Genomic DNA, 26,916 nt, shown 5'->3' with positions numbered 1-26,916 from the left:
TGTTTGGCTTTGGATGCAGATTTATTTCTGTATGCTTGATGGGAAACGGCAAAATCTTGCTTCCCCTTTTGAGGCGTTGTTTTGGGCCAATGAGAGAGCTCTTGGAACCATTTTCAAGAAAGCTGGTAATTGAAATGCGAGACAAGTTATAACCTACATAATTCATTGCTAATGAACTCTTAGACTTACTCGGAAATCTAGTTGGGTTTGGTATAAGCCAAGAGTCAATGGGTCCTGCTAGGGCTCTTGATGCAAGCTTTTGGGTCAAGTAATGTTGGCAGGGAACACAGTGTTTTAAACCTGTTTAATGTCAGTAGTCACAAAACACACAAACTAAACATATCACGGCTTGTACATTAAAAAAAAAAAAAAAAATCTGTCCACTGAACTTTTTGGCACCTGTCAGTGTGTAACAGCGTGCAACAGCTGCAGTTCTGCTTTTGAGAAGAGCTGCTACAATGTCTCTAGCGCGTCTGCTGCTGTACTGCATGTTGCTTGCAGGTAAAACATCCGATTCTAGTAGTTGGAAAACCATCTTTCAAAGGTGCATTCGTCATATTGATGAGCACGTATGTTTATTGGTTGCTTAGAGCATACTCTCCGATATGTCCGACGCCTTCAAAGCATCAGAATTCATATTGACCTGTGCATCATACTCCTGCGTCAGCTCAGCAGAGCTTGCATCTGGGCCACTTACTGTACTGGGCAGCACTGGTGGTAAGATGCTGTCGTTTTCGATCAGCACATGTAAAGTAGCTGCTGGTTGCGAACTTGAGTCATTGGCAGCCATTGGGATCACTGTTTCAATGGCACTTTCACTGCCCAGAGTTTCCAACAGGTTAGGTGCTTCTTCTTCTGCAGTTCGCTGCAGACCAGTAACGTCTGCAAGTGCTTCACCTGGTGCTTCAAGCACGCCTGGTATCTTCTTTTCAGCAGCTTGCTGAGAAGCTGCAGCATCTACAATGGCGTTGTCTGGTGCTTCGGACACGTCTGGTACCTCGCTTTCAGCAGTTTGCTGTAAAACGGTAGTGTCTACGAGGGCTGTATCGCATGTGTCAGATACCTCTGGTACCTTGTCTTCAGCAGTTTGGTGTAGAACTGAACTCCCTACAGGGTCTGGGGTTTCAATCACAACTGATACTTTGCTTTGTGTTGAACACAAAACAAATGTGTCTGTAGGAGCTGTGTCAAGCTCATCTGGCTCTGCCTGTGACACAATACCATCTACAGAATCATCTTGAGCATTTGATGGCTGTGCCTCGTTTTCATGTGCTCGCTGTGAAATAGGAGCTTCTTCGGGCTCTTCAGACAGGCTTAGTTCTTTCTTCTCAGTCAGTAGCGTGTCTACAATGCCATTCTGAGGCAGGACATTGTGGGATTCAGCAGAGTTCAAGGAAGCCTCATCTGCTGCCTCCGACAGGTTTGACAGCTCGTTTACCATACAGGACTTATCTGACAGTTCTAAAACCATGGTACCAATGTGCACTGCTAGCTCTTCAACATGGTTATCATGTGTAACTAAAGCCTCGAATGGCTGCAAAATGGTACTGTTCACATCAGCGGTCTCATCTGAATAACTCCTGACCTCACCTGCCATGCTTTCACTTCGAACTGGTTCCGGTGGCTGTGATGAGCTGTTGTCATACAGTTCACATGAAGTATCAGTAGCAGTGTCATCAGCAGGTGTCACTTTCTGCAACTCCAATGGCTGGGAAGCAACTGTGCCTTCAGGCTCATCTGGTGGTTTGATATCGCAGGCCTCATCAGAAATATTGGCCATATCCACCACGTTTCCACTCTGAACTTGTACCGAAGGCTGTGATGCGCTGTTGTCGTCCTGTTGACATGAAGTATGGGCAATACTGTTATCAGAGCATGGAACTCTCTGCAACTCCAATGGCTCTAAGACAACAGCATCTTCAGGCCTGGTGTCGGAGAACTTCAGCTGGCATGAGGCTAACTCAGGCCCTGGCGGTGATGCACCAGACATATCCAACTCCCGCGTCGGAGTGCTACAGGGGCTGAAGAAAGGAGGAGTGCTTTCTCCAGTGGAGCTCATGCGTAGATCGTCCGCACTCGTTTGAGATTCGACATCACGGACCACAATCCTCGATTGCTTCATGAACGATTCCACACACTTCTGCATTTCCTCCCGGAACTCGGCCCGGAATTCCTGAACCACCATCCTCGCGAGGCGAAGCAGAGTCTCGTCCTGAACACAACACAAATGTTCCATTAGTAGTTTACCAATGAAGACTTAACCTTCTAAAACGACACTAACAAACAATGTTAGTTTAGTCTGGTCAAGCATTCACTCAAAAGTCAACAATGCATTTATTTAGCGGAAGAAGGCTAGTTATTAAAAAGAGGATGATTAAATTTTCCTTAACTTTCGCCTGAACTGCAGTGTCTTTGATGATGTCTTTGATTTCAAAGTACTTTCGCATGCTTCAACTGTTGAAAAAATATGTTATCAGAACTGACTAGATTGAGGGCATGGTTCTTCTAAAACATAATCCTTGTTTATCAATGAACTATAAACCAGTACCAAGCAGGTGCAGTCCAGATCTTGCGACAACACAAAGAACACGGGAACTTCAAGCCAGTCACTCATTTTGGAGTCTTTTTTCAGCTTATCAACACTCCGCTCATGACAAGAGTGACATTTCTGGTATTTGAGAAGTGTAATTTACCGGTTCAGCTTGAACATAATGTTCCCTCTTTAGTATCCCTTCATTACACTCTTTCATTCTTGACTTCTTTCTACAAGCCAGCAAGCAACAGCTAACCACATCTATAGACACTTATTGTTCTAAGTCTATTTTTACTACACTAAAACTGTGTGCAGCATGAATATGAAATGTTCTCACAGGACCTGCTGGAATTAATGCTGGTGTACTTTCAGGTTACGATTATGCCCAGTCAGATGGGGGAAATTTAGTGTTTTTTTTTGAGCAAGTGCCTTGCCACAACAAATGTCCCAATGTCAGCAAATGACACAATGGAGATGTTTGCAAAGTTTCGTTAACCCCTTAAGTGTTTAAGATGAGCTCAGCTCGTCAACGGCAATAATCCCATTTTCAAAGCCATTTGAACGAACTGAGCACGTCCATGTAGTTTCTCTTCTACCACATTGACGGCTGCAGTGCCAGTGTTTAAAATCCGTGGTTATTTCTCTCTTGTTTTACTACATAGATGACAAAACGTTTTTCAGCTAGTTGATTCAGTGTTCGTGTTCTACAACATAGATGGCGGCCATTTCGTCAGCGCTGGAGGGGCACGTTTACTGCGGTCTTTGTTTTCTACTACGTAGATGGCAGCAGTCTGTCAGTGCTCAAAGACCATGCTTTTGAACTGCATGCTTACTGCGCCTTTTTCCTCGTTTCTAACTGCACCATTTGAGGCAATGACACGTACACATACATTCCATAGCGAAGAGGTAAAATGAGGCTAGCAAGCTTAAAACATGAAGAAAATTGGTTGAAAAAATTTTATAAGTGTTTTCGATGGAGCGAAGTTTGAAAATAATCCATAAAATTAAGAAAAAGGTCGCCCGCAAGAACATCTGCAGCGCTTTAGTGGCACTGCCTCGTGGGTGGCAATGTCATCTGCACCAGCGCTTCTAAGCTGTCAAACAGTGATGACAGCTAAGATTCCGTTGAATTCAATACCCATGAATTGGTCTTGGCATTCAACCCACCGCCTTGGGAGCCAGCACCCGGCACCGTGATGACCAAAGGTAGCCCTAACCACTGATTTGATACATACTGCTTGCTATTTTAGGTGTTTAACACCTTCTCAAGAAAGCATTTCGCATACTCACTATAAGATGTGCTGGTGCGCTGCTATGTTGATTATATAGAGCGCACAATTTCTCAGCAAGAATGTTGCTGACAGTCCAAAGCACCGACCGGCGCATTTGTTTATGTCGGCATGGTACAGCGACCGCTCGTCATTCGCTTGAAATATAATGCAAGCCACGCATCGGCGACATGAAATAATGTCAGAACATAGCAAAACACGCAGATTTTGCGCATGTAAGCCGCATAGCATTACTCCGAGTTGTGCTGGTACGAGCGACCAGACACCTTCGCAAACGGCGAGCGGTAGACCGAGCGGGAGACGAATGAAGTGGACTTGCTCAAAGTGGCAGTAAATTTGCCTGGAGTATAACTTTCCAAAAAAAAAAAAAAAGTCTACAAAGGTGCTGCATTACTACTCACACTAAGTCCAGGTGAAACGCAACGCGCAGCATTAGCCAGTCCTGCAAGGAGCAGTACAGAAACAAAAGACACATATTAGTATAATCATCTTGCAGACAGCACCTGTAGAAATATGGTTACTGGGGTGAACAAAAGGTTGGAAGCTTATGTAGTCTCTCATTAGGCCAATCCAAACTTCCTAATCTAATCCCCCCCCTCCCCCCTTGTAAAGTAGTTTGGATAGGCTTAATGACGAACTACATAAGGTTTCAACCTTCTCCCCCCCCCCCCCTCTAACTATATATCTAAGAATAGCTACATGAACACTAAACTTCACTAGTGTGGTACAATACCCGACACTAGCATGGTGCACTAGCGTTTGCAATACAACACAATATAACACAACACTAGACACTACCTGGGGTTACCAGTTCACTTGTATGCAATTTCCATGCTGCGCATTACAAAAGCAGGTTCACTTACAACAAAGACAACGATATTTATCATAGTAATAGTATTATTAATCACAATCGCTATAAAAAATACACAGCATTTATGTTTTGCTCCCATTGTGGCATTGGCCATTGTTACATTGGCATTTCACTATTATGTTTACGTACATCGACTAACAAGACAGGTTCTGGCCTCATAGTATGTATGAAAAGATTTAAAGCCTAATTATGAAATATTCTTAGGTACACTTGCTTTTGACAGCCCACCAGGGATACTTACATACACACAGGAATTAAATAGTGCGAACTCATGAAATGTTTAAAGACTGCTATGGTACTGCTTTAAGAGGTCTCTTTAGCTCAGGACTAACTCCGATATCCCTATTCAAATAGTACAGGTAAAATGTGGAAATTCTCCCATTGGACAACTGCTCAAACGATTTTAACGAAATTTCTTGCATTTAAAAAAGCTGGAATCTACCAACTGAAGGAAGCAGAAATTTGATTTTAGGCCTCATAGTATTTACAAAAAAATTGCCGAATATCAGCCACCTAAAAAAAAAAAAAAATTTGATGACTATACGGTAAACTTTTTTTTATAATAAAACGAAGTGAATGGCATCGTGAAAAATTCAAGATAAGCAGTAATTCGATAAAAGTAACTACTCCATAAAAGCTAAAAAAGTGCTGAAATAGCACAACTCCACAAAAGTCTAATCAGGGCATCATGCACCGAATTTTCTATTGCTATCGAGCCAGATCAGCGTCGAACTTCTTGGTCCCGGCTGGCTCCTTTGAACAAGCTGCGAGAAGCAGCCAATAGGGTCTCGGTTTGGGCGACAATGGGGATGCCGAGTCACATTTGTCTGTTCCGTTGCATGCTACTTCTACAGCACTGCTGCTCGCCGGTGATAACGCACGGGCACAGCAGGGAGGAAAAGGGTGTGTAGATGGCGAGGGTCGCTCGCTCGGGGCGAATGAGCCCCCTGAATAAAACTAAGGGTAGCAATATTTACCACCTATTTAACAGCTGCATCTCGTTGTCAAACAGAAAAACAGACGTATCGCTAATGCAACTCGTCCTCTCTCTTTTATGTGATAAGCCTCCAAAAGTTCTCTTTGCTAACGTGTCACCACTCCTGCTAATTATCTTAATCTCACGCTGTAGTGGCTCACATCTGCCGGCCAAGCAAACAATGCAATGCACAGGTAAATGCGCATTACCTCTGTTCATTATAGACAATTCATGCTCCCGTGCCCACTCTGAAAGACAATAGCGACACTCTGAAAGTGACACTCTGAAAAGACAATATCTAGGATAGTTTCCAGATAAGACAGTATCCATGGCATAGCCGTGATGCGAAGTTTGTAACATTGAATGTTCGGAAGTCGCTCCCAACTCTAGTTTTTGCAGAGTTCAAGGAGCACATTTATTTTCAAGAAGTTTCAAGGGCCCCTTGCATCTCTTTTTCCAATTTCCAAGGGTTCTCAAGGAGGTGTGTACAAGCCCTGCCTCTTAAGCCTCACACAATTGTCCAACCTGATTTTGTGGGGACCACTTGAGGTTCCTCCACAGGCTGCTCGGGGTGTTGCTCAAATGAAGGAACAGCCGCTGCTTGGTCCGCACCAGCCTTAAGAGTTTCTTGCGGTGTCAAGTTCTCCATGAAGTGACCCTGTTCGGGGGGCACGGTTTGGTGTGACACAGCAAAACCGGCATGTTTCCCTGACACGCTCTTCGGCACGGTATCTTCCTGCTGGCTCCTGCGTGAGATACAGAGCATGAGAAAAGGCGTATAAGAGAAATTGGAACAGAATCAGAAACAGAGAGGACAGCATGTCAGTCGAAATTCCATTGCCTGTCATTCCGAACTTCTGGAGACTGTTACCACTTGCATTGTACCTTAAACACCCGTTTTTCTTTTTTTCCCTAAGTACACGCTTCTCCCCTTATGCAATCCCCTTAACTCGTCTTGAAGGCAGTGAAGTGAATCGCGACAAAACTCCTTATCTACTTAGGAAAGTCACAAGAGCAATGTGGGAGCAATGTCCCTTCATTAAAGGGACATTAAAGAGAAAAGATAAGTAGAGCTCTGTATCAGTACATTGCCCTTGAACAATACAAAAAAGAAGCTACCTTTGCTGTGTAAGGAGACTTGATAAACAAGAAAAAATGCAAAATCGAAAGGAATGTGGTGGCATCATGTTGCAGTTTGCATACCAGCTCGCACCGTGATATCACTGATTTTCACGGCATCTACTCGGGCCTGGTGAATGTTTTACCTGTGAAGAAGGACTACGTTGTGTTCTAAACGCGCCAAAGACGGAACTTATCAAGTTTCAAGAACCTTTGCTGAGCCACAGTGACTCAAATACGAAAAGATCCCTTGAAGTACGTGAAGCTACACTGGAGCACCGATATTTTGGCACGAAACTCAATAAGTGCATGCTTGGCCTTCATTTTCTGTTCTAGTTAACCCTTACAGGACTGTAAAGCAATGAAAAAATAGAAAGAAAAAAAAAAAGAAATGCCCACCCTGCCAAAAAGACTGAATTTTTTTTTCATGTGCAAATCATTCCGATCATCATATAAAGCAAGACCATGCGAAAAATTTCGGTCAGAAAGGTAAATTTTACTAGGAATTTTGTTTTTAACGTTATGACAAAGGTGGTTTTTACTGCACACAGGTTACGTATGCTCCAACCTTCACCCTCCAATAGCGCCTTGAGCCACCTGATATTATTTATAACAAGCACAAAATAAAGCAAGCAACCTAAAAGAAGCCCAGAGCAACACAGGAGCCCAAATAGTCTTCACGCCTGCACGAAAAGCAAAAAACCTGCTGGGCCAGCTGGTCTCGTCTTCTGTCCGTAACCCTTTCACTGCCGGGTTTTTTTCTGACTGCTCCTCACTCCCTGCCGGGTATTTTTTTCCATGTTGGTTCAGTGAAAATTTCATGTTTGTAATGCGCCATGATACTCCACAGGACATGTAAAGATATTTCGTCAGAATTAATCAGCAGTTTTTTAATTTCTTCTGTCCGTCAAAGCGCGGACGCACGTGGCGTGCTGATTCGCCATGGCTGCTGCGCTCTGCCGAGATGAAGCAACGCGGGTGTAAACACGTGTGCTCCATCTGTTGTCTAAAATTTAATTTACAAGTTCTATGTGTTTAGGTGACCTTTCCATAGATGGCGGGACATGAACGCATTTTTAATTTTTTTGCACGAGTTGTCTCGGGAGTGGCAGGGAGTGAGTTTAAAAAGCAACACAAGTATACTCGGGAGTAGCAGAGGGTGCGCGTGGGTAGTTTCACGAGTTATCTCGGTAGTGGCAGTTAAAGAGTTAAAAGGCCCCTCACCAGGCCAAATTGAAAAATTTGGTTATACACTGGAAGCCGTAATGTGTCGTGCAAGAAGCATTTTGCCAAAAGAATTTTTCAAATCAGTTCATTAATGGAGGAGACCGAAGAATTTAACTGTCCTGTTAACTGGCCAGGAGGTGAGCATCACTATCAACGGAGACACTCTCTCCATCTGCCTCTAGTAGCGCTCCCAGGTGGTGTTCCTTCCCTGCCTTCTCCCATACCGGAGCCGAGGGACGTACCGCAGTGTTAGCCCCACCTCCTCCGCGGCGTTGTGTCTACCGCATTGGATGATTAGTCGTGGTTAGTGACGAAACACGCACTGCGAAGAGGAATGTGTGTGCGTGATCGTGGCTCTCTGGCTGGGAGTGCGCTGTATCGAGAGTGAAGGAGCGTGGCGTGAGCTTTAAAATTTCAGTTGTTCTCACAGCGCACAGCGCCGTAACGCCTTGCAGACATGATTGTCAGTGCATCACGTATACGCTAGGCCTGTTTATTAAAAATGGGCAAACCTGATGAGGGGCCCTTTAAAGGGTTAAAGAGACACTAAAGGAAAACAGTACCTCCCCAGAGTTAGATCGACAAATTATTCGTCTAGAAATATACCACAGCCGAAAGTCCCCCCCCCCCCCCCCCTTTTGCTCCCCAATTTCAACCGCCCGTGGCAAGACGGACAAGCTGATGTAATCTCTCCGTAACCTCTCTCTATGGCGTTCTCTGTGAACAGGCCATTGCTGATGTCGCATGAGAGGTACCTAGTCTTCAACAGGTGGTGCCATTCCCAGTTTTCCATATTCATTTTCTCGCCTACAAATGCTCTGTTCTCACTATGAACAACGAGTGAACAACGAGCCTAATCTTTCAATCTAGCTCAACTTAACATTTTCCTTTAGAGTCCCTTTAATAATCCTCTTACTGTGAAATTAACGAAAAAAGAGTTTTGAGAGAAGACTTCATCAGTTTAAAATGATGTAACGTTTCTCTTTAGTGTTCTAGAAGTACTGACATGACATTTTCGACTTCCTAACTTCTTCTTTTTTTCTTTTGTTATATGAGGGTTCAAATCTTCTTAACCGTAGAAAACATACTGGCAAGCGTAAGAGCGCCCTAAACAATTTACTACACTGCTACTTTCTTCTAACCAGTTTCCGATTCAGTACCCAGGAGATGGACATGTCACAACATCGCAACACGCTAACTTCATTCCTGCCATCGCTGCAGCTGCCACTGCACACAGGCACAGCCAGTAGGAACACATGCAGCACTCTCCAGTTTATATATTCACAAGCGATGTTGATGACAGGTGTCGAGCCTTATTGATGTACGACATCGTCAAATTTCGCTCTGTGTCACGATAATGTCGAGTGCACCAGTTCCAACACTTCTAGAGCAACTGTACTATAAAATTAAAATATCTTAAAAACACTTCCCAACCTTTATACTTTCCAAGTGTCAACCTTTTACGTGCAAGATGTGGGTGGCAGAGTTCCCACAACTATGAAGACGCGCACCGGCACTCCTCTGAAAGAGGACACTAAAGAGAAACAATAAACCAGCCTAGACCACAAGTTCTCAAACTGGGTTCTTTGACCGGCATCTTAGGGTTCCACGAGTGGTCAGGCCGCCATCTGTCCCTGGGCAAATCTGAACCCCTCCCATTTTTTCACATTCACGCTGCCAGATCTTTACGCTATCTGAAACTAGGCCTTTAATGCGGCCAAAAATTTCGGTGCAGTTGGCCTTTAAACTAGGCTGCTCTATCATCCTCAAGACATGCACAAGGAAGCGGCAAAGCAAGAATCGGGCTACAACTTGCCCGCACAGGTCGTCGGCTGTGGCTCTCACACCGACTGAAGACGCTTTGATGCCAAGGCTCTTTGCAAACTCATCGGGGCCCATGCACTCTGCATTGTCTGGTGGTCGCCCTAGCCAGACGAGATCGCAGTGGACAACGTCATCCTTACGACCCCTGCTTCCAACCATGTAGTTGAGGCGGACCTCGTCTCCGTCGTGCAGAACCTCGCTGAAGTTATCCAGGACAACCTCGCCGTCCTTGAAGAGGCACTCATTGGTGAATTGAATGTCGCGCGTGCCTGCTGCCTCTTTCACTCTGACCGTGGCGATGCAGTCAAGGACTTGGACGATTGTTCCTTTCACGCAGGGATAGATCGAGACGGAAGGTTCCGCGGTGTGTGCCGTGGGCGGAGGAAAGCTTTGCACTTCTGCACTGGCCTGTGAAAATATGTATAATCTCCACTTAGCTCCTTGGATCACCAGGAAACCACAACTAACCGCAAAACCAAGTTCCAAAACATCAAAACTAGAGGCTGTTTTACAGGCAACAACTGGAATGGGAGGGGGGGGGGGGGAATCACTGTTGCTGCTTGCGTCATACAGCGATTTTCGTTCAAAGTATTCACATGCATAGGCAATGGCAAGATATCAGTCGGAATGCAAGTTTTAAAAAAAGCACTGCACTTTTATGCATTCTTTTGATACGAGTTTTGCGACAAACAGGATGCAAACAGAAAATTGCTACGTTATTGGTGTTAATATAACAAAAGTAAGCAAGTTCTACTAAAATTTCGCATTTTATACCGGTGTCACACGGTCACTTTTGATCACAATCGACGATGATCGATGCTACATGGTCCAATGATCCGAATAGAGCTTGGGAGGACTCAAGCGCACCAGGGGCCGTATTGTCAAGCATTCCACTTCCACAATAGTTCGCCTAGACGACAATTTCGCCTTCAGGAGCACGCTAATTGACTGGTTGAGCAAAACCGGAAAATCAATCGCACATACTAGTAGTTCCAGTCTACGTCAATTTGACGTCACGGTGTCGTTGGGTGCTCTCGACATATATTGAATAAACGTACACGCATGTGTGGTACTGCGGCCAATACACTCGAAAACAACACACCCGGGCTGCTCTGCACTCACACGGTGCATGTACCCTAACCTACACGCCGGGCTGCTCTGCACTCACGGTACATGGACCCTAATCTACACTCCGGCAGGAGGAGAGCGAGGGCGCAGTACATAGAGAAAACATTCAGGTTCCATACCACGGCCCGTTTTACGCATGCCGCTATGCATGAGATGAAGAGTAAGGGTGCAGTGGCAGTGGTCTGCGACCGCCGAGGCCACGTCACCTCCGGTGCATCGACCCGCCCCTGCCTGATCACGGTAGACGAAGAGCTGGCCATCGCGTTAGCCATGTGCAAAGGCCAACACGCAAACAAACCACTGATGATCCTCACGGATTCCCAGCAGGCCTGCCGGAACTTCCTACAGAGAAGAATCGCTAGACCTGTGGCACAAGTTCTAGCCCAAATACCGAATGAGGTCACTGACGACGTCACCACCCAAACCGTCATCTGGATACCGGGCCACACTGCTATCACGGGTAACCTGTACGCCGACAGAGCAGCTCGAGAATTTGTACACAACTGAGCACTCATCATGCCGACAGCAGACGACCCTGATCCAGTTGACCCCGAGTATTCAGCAATACTGAACTACCACAGAGGGAGTCGCTTACGATATCCCCCATCCCATCGAAAACTAAAGACTGAGGATGCCGCTGCCTGGCGTAGGCTCCAGACAGGCACTTACACGAACCTACACATATTACATCAAATGCACCCCACAGCCTACAGGGACGAATGCCCGTGGTGCGGGGCCACACCAACCCCATACCACATTACGTGGGAGTGCACGCTACACAACATAGAACACCACGACACGAACACCACGAGCGAGCAATGGGAGGCACTGCTGTCCAGCTCCGCCCTCAACGACCAGCTCAAGCTGATCCAGAGAGCAGAGAAGATGGCAAGAGCCAGTGGAGCCCTGAACTAGGAGCCCCGACCATTAGCGATGCCTCTTCGGGGCAAGACAAAACTCGATGTCTTTCTAATAAAGTTTATCTATCTATCTATCGCACGGTGCGCTCTCATGCGTTGCGAAGCGTTCGAGTGCGCGTGTTGGTAATGCATGCTGATGTCACGGGTAAGCAGCCAGTTGATTTACTGAATGCGACTATTGCCTAGGCGAACTATCGCCGAAGTGGAATGTTTCAGAATACGGCCCCAGGTGTCATTAGCAGGTCCAAAGCACTTCCCTAATTTGTCTAACATGCTGTAATATCGTTTGCAATATAAAACTTCTTTTTTTTTTCAAGAAAATATACACTGTTGCTTAAAAAAAAAAAAAAGCTTTTTTAGGTGTATTCATTGGGGTGTTCTAAACTTTTGTTTTCACTGTTTTCTAGCACACTGAGCTAGAAGGTGCAGACGTCAGCCTACGACCGTGACTTAGGAGCTCGATTGCAATGCACGGATTGCGGTAGTCCGGATCCAGATCAAGCAAGGTTGCGATCACAAGTGACCGTGCAGAAGCACTGGATCCGGATGAAGCTCAATCCAGACTGGGCCTGATCATGATCAAAGGCGATCGCGCGACACCATTATTATAACAGAACCGCCATAGTTGGCAAGTATGCTGTCATTTTAAGACGACTGTGCTTTCACGCAACCACTGAGAAAGGAATGAAAGATTGAAAGTGGTTAGGTGCTAGGCCCGTGGTGCCATTCCACGAGGCTGATGTAGGTAGAAGCAGAAAGGGGCGGGTCCTTGCCAGAAAGGAAGCCAAGCCACAGGCATTTCTCGGCTCGCAAAGCGCACGCGCGGAACATAGAAATACGAGTTTCAGTAGGCCATGCCAAGGAGGTCTGCAGGGATTAGACGAAACATGTATGTGCTCTTACATTTAAAACAGCGCGCGCACCAGTCTGCTTCAGTGTGGCGGCTCCTGGAAGATGAAAGCAGCAGTTGAGGCTGTGGACATGCCCGGCAGGCCGTCGACGAGCAAAACACTTGGCAATATGCAACATCCTGAAGCTTAAGGCTGCAGCACGCACCCACCACCATTTGAAACGATGCGATAGCAATGCGACATCTATACATAGCACTGCTTTAAAGGGGTATTAACAGGACACTTTCAACTTGACATTTTCTTAAACCTATAAAAGGTACAAGCTCTCTAAATCCTACAAAAAATTGCGATAATAATCAGAGCACCCTAAGTATGTAATTTACAGCAACACATGTTTCTAGGAGTGTGTGAACAGTATGTTCCGAGACCAAATCGAATGTGAATCTAATAGTGCCAGAAGCGAAACAAATATTGAATACTTTTCGAATAATGAACCGCCATTTTCACAATTGATATGAAACGATGTTCACATCCTAGTATTCATAAGGTTGGCAAGTCTTTGTCACTACATTGCCCGTTAAGAATTTTTAATTGAAAGCATAAATGGAACATTAGGTACATGTAAGTAGATGGTTTGCATAAACAGGACCGTTTGGCAAGTGCAAATGACCGCAGTATAGCCAACAAAGTCCGGCTCCCTGAGTGACATAGGCTGCTCCACTATGCAAGTTCTCGTTTTATGCCTATACTATATGCCTGCAAGGATGAAATTTATCACGCCTTTCTGCCATTTCTATGTCTGGTTGTGCACACTTGATATTTTAAAATATTCAAAAGCTATTTAAAAAATATTCATATTTATGTATAGTAGTGCCTATTTGATTCAAAGAGCGAATCGAACAAGACACTAGGCGTTTCATTATTCGAAACTTTTGAATATTCGCACACCCCTACTTGCTTCTACTAACCAGCTTTGGTAGTCGGGAGTTGTTTCTTGCCAGGTGGCTTGTGGATCACTGCTGCATTGTTTTTGGCGAATGTCCGAGGCCCTGCTGAAGTGTACACCCTGTTGTCCGAGCCTACAACAATTGTGCCGGGAAACTGTCTTGCGACCAAGCGTATTGTCTCGACTGTTGCACCGTAACGACCCCGAACTGACGGTGGCAGTTGCGAGAGGATACCTTGTAGCCTGGCGAGGGGCACTCCCTCATTGGCTCTCACGGCACGCTTGAGATGCGCCAATATGCGGCTCAGTGCAGTGTCATCATCCTGCTTGGACACAGGAGCTGAAACATTAAAAAAAAAAATGCATATAGGCTCCTGCCTTTTTTTTTTTTTCATGCCGTTTCATTTTTGTTGCTATGTTTCTGCAATCGCTACGGCTGCAAAATGTGAACTCAACCAGAAGGCGGAAAAAAAGGGGGGGAGGGGGGCACAGCACTAGTTTATTTTTGATGAGCAAAATCAGCATACCTAGCCTAATTGTTACATTGACGTCAGCACATTTTGCTCTCTGTCATGACATCATTTCGAGACCAGCTTTAGTATTTAATCGCTAAGCGCCATCCTTTAACGTGCAAGAAGTGGGTGGTACGTCAGAAAACAGAAAACATTCAATTGTTCGTCATGAAAACTTTCCGACTGTTTGCACTCAAGATATACGAAAATTGTATGCGTGCCTGTCAAAGTGCCAAAAACACGTAAGAACACTGCTACACCTCACGCCATCTCACCCCAGATGAAGGAGCTGGTTGGGCTGCAAAACGTCGGGTTTTAAAGCAAATTTTGGTTGGAGTGTTTCTTTTCTTTACTTGAACTGACCCCAACCAGGCAGATATCTGCCGAATGTTTACCTTTGAGCATGGAAAGAGTCTGGAAGACCCCTAAAGAAACGAGCACCCTCACATAAATGCTACACTGACAAAAAGTAAAAAAAAGAAAGGAGAAACAAGGAGACCATCAACGTGACAGTTGGCGCATGCCAAGGTTCAGAGTGAATGAGGCCCTTTGCCATTTAATGCGGTGAAGGATTCCTGCAGGAGAAATATCCAGAAACATCTTGGAACATTCTCCATGCAGACAATGTTTTACGGGCGACACTGAAAGAGTGCTGAAGTGAAATACTTCAAGCTGCAGGGTTCAACGTCCCAAAGCAATGCGTGGGCCACGAGGGTCACTATAGTGAAGGGCTCCAGCTTAATTACAACCATGTGCATTTCTTTAACCTAAATCTAAAGTACGAAAATATCAGTAGAAGCAAAACTAAGAGATGCACACAAGGACAGCTGTGTCAGAGACTCCCTAAGCATGATTACTGAGTGGCATGATAGAGAGGCAACGAGCAAAGAGAAGCGACCAACTAAGTCCAGTCAAGGCAAAATAATTGGAAAGCTTTCATCACTGATTTTTTTGTTTTCCTGACAAGGTAGCAGACAAGTTGAAAAGCCTAGCCGACAGGACAGACAGTAATGCATGGCCAGCAATAGTGTGTGGAACTGAAACGATCATAATGAAAAAGCCAAAGTTGAACAGAATAAAGTGACTGAAGTGATGCAGAAACAGATGTTGGAATGTACTGCATAACAATTATTTTTATTTCCCTTTATATCACTTGTTCGAACAAAGCTGCACCCCCGAGATTGGCCACTCAGCGGGATGAATAAGAAATGAATCACGATGACAACAATCCCTACATTAATAGCCCCTAGAGCGGCAAAGAGAGATCGCACTCAGACTGACTGCAGCTGACGAATGGTCAAAATCGTAGCCGCTGCAGAAAGGTTTCATAAAACACAACTAAACTGGTTTAGCTACGCCGTGAAATCAGAGCCTCCTGGGCTTGATGGCAATAGGACCAAATTTAATGCAATGAGGACACAAGGACAATCCAGAGGACATGACAAGATGCTACTCTTGAGGAAGTCCATGATGCCAAGCAACTGGGGATGTCACCGGTAACACACAAGGCAGACTGGAAGAAACTTTTGCTAGCAGCTGTAACAGTGTAGCAGCCAAAAGAGATGGATAGGATTTATACAGAAGAGCCTTGAGTCTGTCTTAGACTTGATTACCTTGATGATGGGGATGAAAACTGCTTCTAGTATAGATTTACTTGGCTGTTGCATCAGACTTCATGCAGTAAGATTTCATGCTGATAAACACAAGTTTCTTTAAAGGTGAAAGGGGTATGGCAAAGCAAAAAAAAAAAAAAAAAGTGATGGTTCTCTATCATATCCATAGATGCAAGCATATTTAACACTTGCCACAAAACTCAAATGATGCACCCTATAGGTTATGGGACAAGGAACTTATCCTGATAACAGCATTCCTTGCTTTTCTGCAGCATTACTTGCAGCAGTTCCAATAATGGCTTTGCACCACACATCCTAAGCAAAACAATGCTTGGTGGCCAAATATGTCTAAAAGCAGGTGCCTTATGGTTTTGAATAATAAAAGCAAGAACTTTGGTCCTTGTACTCTGATTACAAGCAGGAAGGTGGAACTGGTTCTATACTGCCCCCTTACATGAGCTGCCTTCCACCCTGGCTACCAGTGGGCCTTTGCCATGTAAACTCCAAATAGTCTCTGCTGTCTCTCTTTACATACAATTTGAACACTCTGTGCTTATATGCATTATAATCATCTAGAAGAAAAACTGACACTGCCATGCTGCTGTCCGCACAGGAATGGCAGGATGGATTGGCATCTTTCTCACAGGGCCAAGACACTGCGAAGGCACGTGGGGCTGGCAGCATTCAGTCTGTCACGATGGTTTACTCTTTACTAAGTAAAAACGGCTTGTAAAATGCAGATTTTTCTTTATTATTGCATAAATACATTTTTCAAGTGAACCGTAAGAACTCATAAAGGGTTGTGCAACTATATCAAATAGAAACAGTACTGGCAGCTGATAAAGTGTTAAATGTGAGTAAATAATAAGAAAATATATACTATAGGCAAACAAAAGCTTCATACGATAATTTCATTCTAAGAAAACATCATTTGTGAGGGGGAAATGATAATGCTTTAAGCCAAGCCACGTTCAAGACAAGCCTCGCACACCCACATCCCAGCATGCCTGTAGTGGCACGGCACGCATTACAAAACTTGCATAAAGGGTGGCACCAGATTTCCCTCTAGGCAATATTGTAAGGACCTTATGCGTGCACCGTTCTTAAGTACAAGCCACGCTGCCATTTTCTTTAACCGCTTCGAGTGTGTGCCGCTGCAACGGACAATAAACTAAAACAAGACTTACCCTGCGTTCGTTGAACAGCAACACTTCCTTTACTGACCGCTACGCCCAACATCTGTTCTGCGAATTCGCTTGGTGAGAGCGACTGGCGACCGTTCTCTTGACTCGCATCCAGCACGACATCTGGGCCGGAGCTGCGCAGATCGTCAGGCAGCGAACACTGCCACTGAGCTTAAAGAAGAAGGAAACTTAAGTGGGCAAGCAAGTGCAGCCGACATCAAAAATTTACGAGGCATGGATTCCCCCCCCCCCCCTACCAAAAAAGTTCAAATTTCCAAACAGTTTTTGCCTGCAGCCAGAAGAACCGCACAACACTACAGTGGTTGCATATACTTGCGGACGACTGATTATATCAGTGAAGGTGATATTAAGGGGCTGGAGCTACTAGGAGAACTACCACGCCAAGTAGTCCTGCAGAGTTTGAAAGTGTTATATCTGTAGCTGTTTCTCATAGAAGATAAACTGAATCAGTGTACCTTGCCACTTCACATTTGCCGAATCGAAGAAGAGTAAAGCAAACAAACAACCCTCAAATATAACAGTAAGTGGTGTATTTCGTGTCCTATTTAAATCTAAGGGTGATAGTGAGTAAGATGCTTTATGTTTTCTGTTCCCTAGCTTCAACTAATGCAAACGAGACTCCAGGATTATTTTCATGGGCACCATCATGCGTGTGGTTTGCCTCTGCAGCTTTCCCTTCCCTGGCACAGAAAGTTATCCGCGGGTATGGTACAGTGTTCAGGCAGCGTAAATGTTTGGCAATTTCTCAGATCCCGTGCCCCATGAAATTTTGACGCCAATAGTACGAGGGCCATTCATAAAGTTTGCATTATTGCCACGAAGGCACGGGGATTGAGCAACGAGACTTGAAAGGGGTTTAATATTAGCCCGCACACACGTTAACAGACTGAACTATTTGTTCAACAGTAATCTAACAGTCAGCAAGTACTATTCTCCACTTGCACATCAATTTGCCTTTCACCAATGAATGACAGTCGGGCCACATGTTCAGCCTTGTTCGACCGAACTGACACCGTCTGAGCCATTTCATGACAGAGTCTTGAGCTGGGGCATTGTCATGAATCTTTCATGGCAATGGAGCTTGGCATGAATTTTAAAGACGATAGTCTTTCTTGGGGAACTTAAACGCTGAAAATTTGGTCTGTCTGTCTGTTTGTCTGTCTGTCACCCGATTCAGCCACCCGGCCAAAGTTGGACCACTTGCTTACCGCCCACACTACTTAAACTGGTACGGCTGTTCATACTTGTGAACGTTATCGATCACAAAGTAAATATTACGCATATCTGAGGTGCAACATCGCTAGGTAAGTATTAGGAGGTGTGTTCCTTTAATAGAAGATACATAGATACGTAACTCTAAAGACCCTAGTTCCTTAAGCTGCGCTGAAAATGCCATGCTATGCGCGCCGACGAACGACGTTCCCGACTGCGCGCCGACGAGCGCCCTCTGCCATGGAGGAAGGAAACCCTCTGCACAAGCTCATGTTTCCCGATGTATTGCCAGATGGCGTCCATGTCTCACGCAGCGCCTCCTCAATTTTATCAATGCCAGCCAGATGCGGCCGATTCAACATAAAGGAAGCGCTGTCTGAGGCAGGGCAAAACATAAATGGCCGCTTGATGAAATAATGCGGTAAAATGAAATCTGTTCAAACAAACCTCCATTGCATTTATCATGCCAGGACGGAAATGGTACGAGAACAGCATCACGGGTGGCCGCGGATCAGACCAGCACTCATGTAGTACGGCCGGCAGAAGACTATCGTCTTTCGACGACATTTCCAGCGAAGCACGCAGATACGTGGCAATTTTTTTGAATGGGGTACTTCAAAAGAACAAAGCGAATTGTTGCTTATGCTTCAACCAACTTTCTCAATGGATGCTGCTATTGTTGTTTTGATGCCCTAGCAGTGTTCTGCGGTACTATACAGCACATAATTTTTATATTGTTATAACTAAACAGACGTGCGCTTATTTTGATGCCTATTGTGCACGCCTGTTCCATATTCATGCTACTGCTAATTACAAACTTTATGAATGCCCCTTGCAATTCAATAGGCGGAACGTTCCGCTCAGCAACTCCCACTCACAAATAATTTTGATGTGTAAGCTTAGTCAATTCACAATACAGTCAAACCTGGTTACAATGAACAAGACTATCACCCCAAAAATAGTTTGATATGTTAGGTAATCCAATATACCAAAACTCGCTTATAAAGAACTTAAGAACTTTCGTGAGGCCTTTGTTCTCTATGAATTTTTTTTTTATCACCAGTGGAAAAATTATCCCCACGAAGGAATTCCCCACTTAAAAAAAAAATTTTAACACGACCACGTGAAGCAGGCAGTAACTTCTAATCTGAACCTTGACAAGTCTGTCAGAGTCACTAAAAATGGCGACTTGATGGGATCGCGCTTCCGATATGCTTCCAATACACTTCTGGCACACTTTCGAGTGTTCTCATATGTATGCTCTTAAAGAAAAAGAAAAAAAGTAAGAAAAACTAAAAATAAAAAAGAACATTCTAAATTGACTCTCCTGGATGCTACACTTTTAAAACAGTGCGAACCCTGCATTTCATTTTTTTTTTTTAAACTTTGCGCTTGCTACTTTCCTGTTGAGAATACTATGTCACGCTGATAATATGCATCGTTTGTGACCTGGTGCGCAGCGTTAAATAAAAGAAGTGTGTATAGACGATGAGTGTTGTTTGATAAGCCCTAACTGGTGCAAATGTTTTCAAGAGTGTATGTAAGCAGAATGCAAGCACTTACGATGCCCCCCCCCCCAGTTTGATATAGCACCCAAAGTAATGTTTGTCCTGCACGATTCATTCTACATGAGTGTCAGTTTGTAAGCTTCACATGGTCAATATAGAGAATAATTCGCTTTATATGGGTTCTTTATATTCGGGTTAAAATGTAGCCGATGAGCTCGGAGGAAATCTGCAAGTGAAGGAAGTTATAAAAAAAAAAAAAATTGACACCTGCTCGATACTAGCATGAAGCTACAAAGAAAACCCCTGCACATTTCTCAGAAAGAAAGTTTCACAGACTTTACAGGTAGCTGCTTATACGGAAAGTGCCAGTTATGATGTTAGGTGATGTCCGTGAAACTATGTGCACGAGGGGATGTGTCACGAAAAGCAAGGAAAAATATGTGTTTTTGAAATTGTATCTGGGAAAAAGAGAGACAGAAAAAAAAAAGAACCATTGCAGCTAACTGGAAATGACGCAGAGCAAAATCATTAAAAACCAGCGCGGCTCTTGGGTATGACCTCAGAGGTTTAGGTGGTGCCCGCGGCTTGCCAAGTCTCAGAGGCCCCATCTGCTTGTATCCATGTCATATCTGCTAAACCCCAGTTGCACGCATCGTCTGCTTATTCTCAAAGGCTGATAATAAGAAAACTGGGCTATTACTAGCCCTGCAGCTTGGCCAAGATTGCTTAAAATGTATACACTACTCATTTAGAGCCAATTTAGCTAAAGTGAAATTTCATTGCAGTTGCCATTTAACAAACTTTTATCACTGCCTGTGGTTTAGCTAACTTGCAACCTTTATGAACCATCAAGTACTTACGAAGGCTGTTCAGGGCTGCTGCTTGTGCTGCTATGTTCAGCTGCCCTGGCATTCAGCAGCTTGACAAAGTCTTCCGGGTCCAAACAAGCAACGTCCAACGGCTTCTGCCCCTGCCACGCAAGAACACATCGCACCTCTTCTCTACCGTGGCTCGTGCCGATCATGTAGTCAACAAAGACCACGTCATCCTCTTGCAGAATTTTGTCCAGACAATCTGTGCGGGCTATGCCATCTCTGTAGAGACAAGTGAACTTAAGTTGCCTGGGGCCAGAGGATTCTTGCACTTTGCACCACGCCATGCGCTGGGCTGCCGTAACAACAACCCCCTTTCTATCTGGAAAGATCTCAACCGACGGCTGAGAGTTGGAAGGTGCCGCAGGCTGACAAGTTGCTACGATGCGCTTGTTCCTTGTGAACGTCTCGGCCATTGCTAGAGCAAGCACGTTGTTGAAGATGTTTTCACTGCAGCTTACATTAAGTCTGGGCGGCCGATCACCAATCCACACGAGGGTTGCGATCCAGGTGTCGTCACTTTCGACGGCGTCGAAGAACACCTCCACCCCTTGTTCGAAATCCGAGTTCCAGGGCAGCTCGTCGAAGGACTTGATCTGCGTGCCCATGTGGTACACGATGGTGATTACCACCTGTGCGGCAACCTTCCCATCCAGCCAGAAGACATGGCCAGCCTTGTCGGACTCCTTGAAGAAGATGCCCTTAATTCCCGAAAGCTTCCGGCGTGCGGACCATGCCACGGGCTGCTCTGCAGAGCGCTCGTCACCTGCATCATTCAGTGGCTTTCTTGGATGATCTTCCCAGTCGGGACATCCCACAGGGTAATCCTCAACATCAACATCGGATGACTCCAGCTCACTGTTACCGTTGAGTATCCCCTCGAGGTCTGCTTCATCTTCAGACATGAACACTTCATCACCACTGTCCCCTTCAGAGTTAGGCACACTATCCATTTCCGGGGGTACGCACCAAACTTTGGTGGCCTTCCACTTGCACCACTTGCTGCCTTTGCTGTCTGGCCTTGCGTCAAAATGTACCCTGTCATTCACTGTGAGAATGTCAGTCAAATTCTTGCTGCCTTTGGTAAGTGTCTTGTCCACGACACTGCTGTGAAAAAATGCGCAGTGCTTTTTCTTCGGGCCAAACGTAATGAAGCCAAAGTCTGGCCTCACCGTGTGTATGAAGCCAGACTGGTCGTGGAGCCTGTCATCCCCGTCTACCGATGGCTCTTTTATCGACTGTGACGCAGAGGAAGGCGCAGCGGCCTTCATTTCAATGCATTTCACGCGTGTCGCTTTAAAGGAAGCCTTGTGTCCAACCGACTTGGCTGCATCAAAGATGACACAGTCGCCTTCACTTAAGCCAGAGGTTGTCAGAGTGGTGTGGCGATTTTCTTCAAAACTCTTAACGTCAAAATAAACAGTCGTTTTGATAGGGTAGTCTACTGTTATAAACCCAAAAGCTGGGAATATGCGCAGCACGTTTCCCGTCACGTTGCAAAGGTCTGTAACATCATCTGTTACAAGATTGGTAGGTGCCAAAGCCTTCGGGGAGGGCGGTGGCCGTAGAAACACACGATCAGATTTGTCAATCAGAAACTCTTCGGGATGTTTTTCTATGCAGCGACGAATGGCCTCCTCATTACTGCCATGTTTGGCGCGTACTTCAGGAGGTAGTTGGGCAAGGTGTCCCGGCAGCTTGCTAATGCTGATCCCTTGGTTCAATTCGATGCGTTTCTTTAAATACGCCAACATTTTGGCTTAAAGCGATTGCAGGCTGGTAACTGAGGGATGACGTTTTGGTACCTGCAAGTAATTAAGCAGAAGCAGACAATGCAGGTAATGCCAGCAAGCTACTAAGTGTGCACAACATGCTGAATATAGCAAATCAGGTGTGCGGAAGCCCGCAAGGTAGAGGAAAGTTCCTCAAAAGGAAAAACTGTCATCCACTCGACCACAGCACAAAGCTACAAAGGAAACCCTTATGGGTTTCTCAGGAAGCGATCTTCATATTTGAAGGAAAATTTGTCCATACAATACATCCTCAACCAGGACGAATTATTTTTCAACTATGAAGCTTTCTGTCCGAGAAGCCTGGATGGGTTTCCTTAGTAGCTTTGTTACAATCGGGTGGATGACAATTTTTTTTCCTTTCACGCATGCTGAACTTGATGCAATACTAAAATGGGGAACAAGGTCACGAAACGAAGGCAACACAAGGCATTGAAACTAACAACTGCAGTTTAGTTCTGATATGCTTCTGAATAAATATTGGTGATGTGTGTTATTAAACAATGTGAAAACAATGTGAGATATTAAAAAAAGTGCAAGAAAATAAGGTGCGTGCTACAGGCTAGGTTTTCAAGGCATCACAGTCGACTTCTGATAGGATTTTCGAGCGCGTGACAGTAAATGGCAATTCTTTTTCCATGAGGTTGACGAAAGAATTGCTTACACTGTTGTCACTCAGCCTGTAAATAGCAGTGGTTGCCACTACACCAGTTTCTTTCAAACGAGGGCGTGCACCCACATTATTTACAGCGCAGACCCAAGTAGCCAGAAACAAGCGTATTTATATTCTAATTGAGTTGTTTGAGCTTCTCATTCAGGCCCACCCTGTCTGACCAGTTCAGTCATGAACTGTGCAGACTTGAATTTTTTTGGGACGCCTGACAAACATGAAACAAAAGTGAACATTTCGCAATGGCCTGCCTTATAAGGACTAAATGGCCCAACAGAGCCCAGACTTCCAGGCACACATGCTGGTGAGCACCAGCTCGTGTCTACGCGTGTTCATGCATCTGTGGACATTTGCACGGGTCAGATATGAGCGCTTGCACTGGCTCGTGTCGCCATGTACCTGGAGCGTTGTGATCGACGGAGACCATTAATAGAATGTGGCTGTCCGAGTGTCTTGCTTCACCTTGGCAGTCGCTGTGTGGTGCAGACCACCTGTCTCTTAGACTCTGAAAGGAAAAGCAATACATTTAATGGGTTTTATAATAATTTTGAAACACTATCAAGTTCAGTACAAAGTAACATTCCATGCGAGGCATGGGTAGCGTACAGACGTGTAGACGCAAGCTGGTTTGCGCTGGCAAGTATACAGGGAGCCTGGGATTAATGAGAGCGGCACACGATAACCAGAAAGAAAGAATTCAACCTCTTCATTGTCTGATGCTTTGCATCCTGTTTTACTTGGATGCAAAGTTTTCCAATGCCGTTCCAGCCTCTCTAAGGTAATCACAGTCGCCCAAAACGGTAAACAACGCTTTAAAAAATGGTATATGCTGTGAAGAAAATTCTGTCCGAGATGCCTTCTTGTCATAACAAAAATTTACTAGACAATGAGATTGACATGCTGCGAGACTTGATGAAAGACAAGAAATTATTCTCCTAGCTGATGAAACAAACAGCCAAGGCCCTTGTTCGACCGACTACAGTGCCACACACCAAGAAGGCATGAACCCTGAAGAGCTATTTCAATTTTTTTCAAACTATATCCAAAATCCAAGACCCACAAAAGGCCTGCTTCTTGGCCTAGTTAGTATTTGCCAAAACATACTTGCCACTGAAAGGACACGCACAAAAAGGGATACATGCTGATAATGGCAGAGGTGCCAATGTGTCTTATCTGCCGATGCCATGTTTTGTCATGTTTTCCTTTTCGTGTGCATCTTTTTAGCAGCATATATGTCTTTCAGCACAAGTCCACTCCAAGCTTGACTGACCTTCCAAAAGATTCCTGAACCCCTTTGACTGTCAAGAATTTTCATTTTTTTCCCAACTGCTACACAGCCCCCTGCCAGGTTTCTTTTTTTCTTTTTCTTTTTCACATGATGGTTCAGTGGACATTTCACGCTACACAGAAGCTGGTTTCTCGTCGCCATTTCCTCCCATTCCAGTATTTGTGGACAGTTCAAAAATTCCTTCACCTGTCATAGCCCGGACGGACATGTTATGCTGATAACGCTTGTCTGCCCTTCCAACCTTCAGTACCAGCTGATTTTTTTCTTCTTTTTCTCTAGTTGAGTTGGCCAACATACCATGCTACACAGAACCTGGTTCTCCATCGTCTGCTTCTTCCTATTCCCAATTAATCAAGTCTTCATAAATGTCTTCGATATCGTCTGTCAAAGTGCAGACAAACCTGCCACACCATGGCTGCCCTCGCGTGACAAAGCGACAGAGCACTGAGACAATTGCTCTACCTGCAGTCGGAAACTTTACTACAAGGTCTTTGTGTGTTTAGATTACCCCTCCATGGATTTAACAACAGGTACACAATGTTAATTTTTGCATGCGTTGCTTCTGGAGAGGGAGTGTGCTGAAAACCCAGAACAAATATACTCGGGAGTGGCAGTCAAAAGAAATAGGAATCCTCATACGATGTTTGCCTCTACGACCTCTGCCTGGCTATCTCCACAAGATTCGCAATCTGCTTGCTGTAAAACCTGCCTGCAACCTTACATCTGCGACTCTGGACACTTGAAGGACTGGCACTCAGTGCTACAGTTCCGATGAAGACAACACTCCCGTATGTCATTTGACATAGTCTATAATTAACAAGCGCTCCTCTCACCATGGCGGTGACTATAGTGGTGCTTTTGAGCATGACCCAAAGGTTGAGAGAGTAGATATTTTGGGGGTTAAGGTCCAAATGAAAGCTTCACAATGGGATACCTGACGGACGCCGCAGTGAAAATTCTTCTGTTTAATTTTGACCCCCTGGGACTCCTATACGTGCATGCACCCAAAGCACGTCACACGACCTTCCCTGTCGGAGTGCGGCCGACACAAGAAAGCAATCACACTTTCTCTTTACGACGCTAAGCCCGCACTTCCACTGCTACCGCGCTACCACCCACAATGCTACCGTAGTAAAAAGCTCTATCAATCGTGCGAATATGATGCTTTTCACAATACCTTAGGCCGCAAACGCAGTAATCGCTGACCTCGACCGGAAAGACGGATCCACGAAAACAATCGCATATTGCCGAGCCACACTTTCGTTGGAAGGGCTTAATTTAGTAGCCGGACCGGATGCGAAACGTTAGGTTGTCGTAACGAATTTGTTTGCAGCATTCCAATCTTTAATTCAAACAAACACATGACACGTGCAAAACACGAACTATGGACCCTAGACACGCAGAGCATCTGTGGAGGCTGAATCGCACGGATCTCGCTAGACAGCGCACGCCGACTTGCCGTGCGCACGGAAAGTCATATAACGGAGCAAAAGTGTCCCAACAAGCTCAGAATGTAGCAATAACAGGAGAACTACCCAGCCATTTCTTCCAGTGATTACGAGCTCAACACAGATAACCAAAGCGGGCTGACGTACGGCAATCGACCAGTAAAAACCACTCTTTCCGGACTTATTGGTCAAATTTTCAGTTCAAATTTGCGCAGTTAGGGCCTGAGCAAATTGGGCTATTGCCCGGACTGACAAAATGCGGCCTTACCATGCAGGCTCTTCGCGCCCCGTCATAGTTTCGTGTTCTGTCAACAACCACAGCAACAACTGCCGAGGTGAACGCAACGCAAAATCGAGCTCGCCGCGCTCGCCTACTTGGCACATCGCGTCCGCCCTTTCTCGCGGCTTCGGAGCTTTGAGGCTTGTCGACAATCTCAAAGGCCAATTCGTCACGTGTTACAACTGGGTAGCGAAACCGAAACTCTTAAAAGGGGCTTGCATAATTTCTGTCACTAGTTCCCGCAAAAATTATGAATGTGTAATGCTTCGCTGTATAAAAATTAAGAAGGCTGACGCAGGCATTTCGTCTCTGTCGATTCCTTTCTTTCTATCTTGCTGAGCGATTGGCCAAGCGTTACGCAAACAGCCCTCAGTTTTCGAAGGCCACGAGCACGCCATTCTTACCGCATTTCATGGTTCGTTCGCATTATCATTTACTTCGTTTTACGGTTCCAGCTAGCGTACGTTTAGGAAAAAAATAACAGCCCTGGGTAGACAAGGACACAAAGCGCTGTTATTATTTATTATTATTATTTTTTTAGAGATGAATTCCCACCAACTCGCCCCAGTTTCTCTTCTAGCGTACCCGCTTACAACCTCCTCACATTTTCGGCATCTCGATTTTTTTTTCTCCCCTCGAGCATATATGGAAACTGAAAACGGCGAAAATTCGCCTAAAGTGTCCAGTAAAAGTCTAGACCCGGAACGTTAGAATCTCTTGCGCTGGACAGCCTCTACCCCACGCTCTACCCTCAGGGACGCCAGTTGCGCTATTTTACCGCGATAGCGTTTAGGGCCCCGTGTCGCAGAAACATTTTGACGCTCGCTCCAGCTT

General features: G+C 45.2%; 1 protein-coding gene across 2 annotated transcripts; it reads right to left on the bottom strand.

Moving 5' to 3' along the window:
• Positions 1 to 112: 112 nt before the first annotated feature.
• On the bottom strand, positions 113 to 26,223 carry LOC119431163 (uncharacterized). Of its 2 annotated transcripts, none has more exons than XM_049656793.1 (10): positions 26,071 to 26,223; positions 23,466 to 23,571; positions 20,595 to 22,411; positions 16,997 to 17,127; positions 13,920 to 14,024; positions 12,791 to 12,834; positions 9,832 to 10,247; positions 6,195 to 6,415; positions 4,224 to 4,264; positions 113 to 2,212 (listed from the first exon to the last, which is right to left on the bottom strand). In XM_049656793.1, exons 3-10 carry the CDS (start codon positions 22,358 to 22,360, stop codon positions 587 to 589), a joined length of 4,350 nt encoding a protein of 1,449 aa, XP_049512750.1. In that variant the 5' UTR covers positions 22,361 to 22,411; positions 23,466 to 23,571; positions 26,071 to 26,223; the 3' UTR covers positions 113 to 586. The 2 variants fall into 2 exon arrangements, with proteins under 2 accessions (XP_049512750.1, XP_037554559.1); XM_037698631.2 differs by having other exon boundaries at positions 114 to 2,212; positions 13,707 to 14,024.
• Positions 26,224 to 26,916: the final 693 nt, after the last annotated feature.

The sequence above is a fragment of the Dermacentor silvarum genome, chromosome 10 (assembly GCF_013339745.2).
Source record: "Dermacentor silvarum isolate Dsil-2018 chromosome 10, BIME_Dsil_1.4, whole genome shotgun sequence".
In the NCBI taxonomy this organism is placed as follows: domain Eukaryota; kingdom Metazoa; phylum Arthropoda; class Arachnida; order Ixodida; family Ixodidae; genus Dermacentor; species Dermacentor silvarum.
Note: the sequence above shows the minus strand (reverse complement) of the source record. Positions and strands in the feature narration are given on the sequence as shown.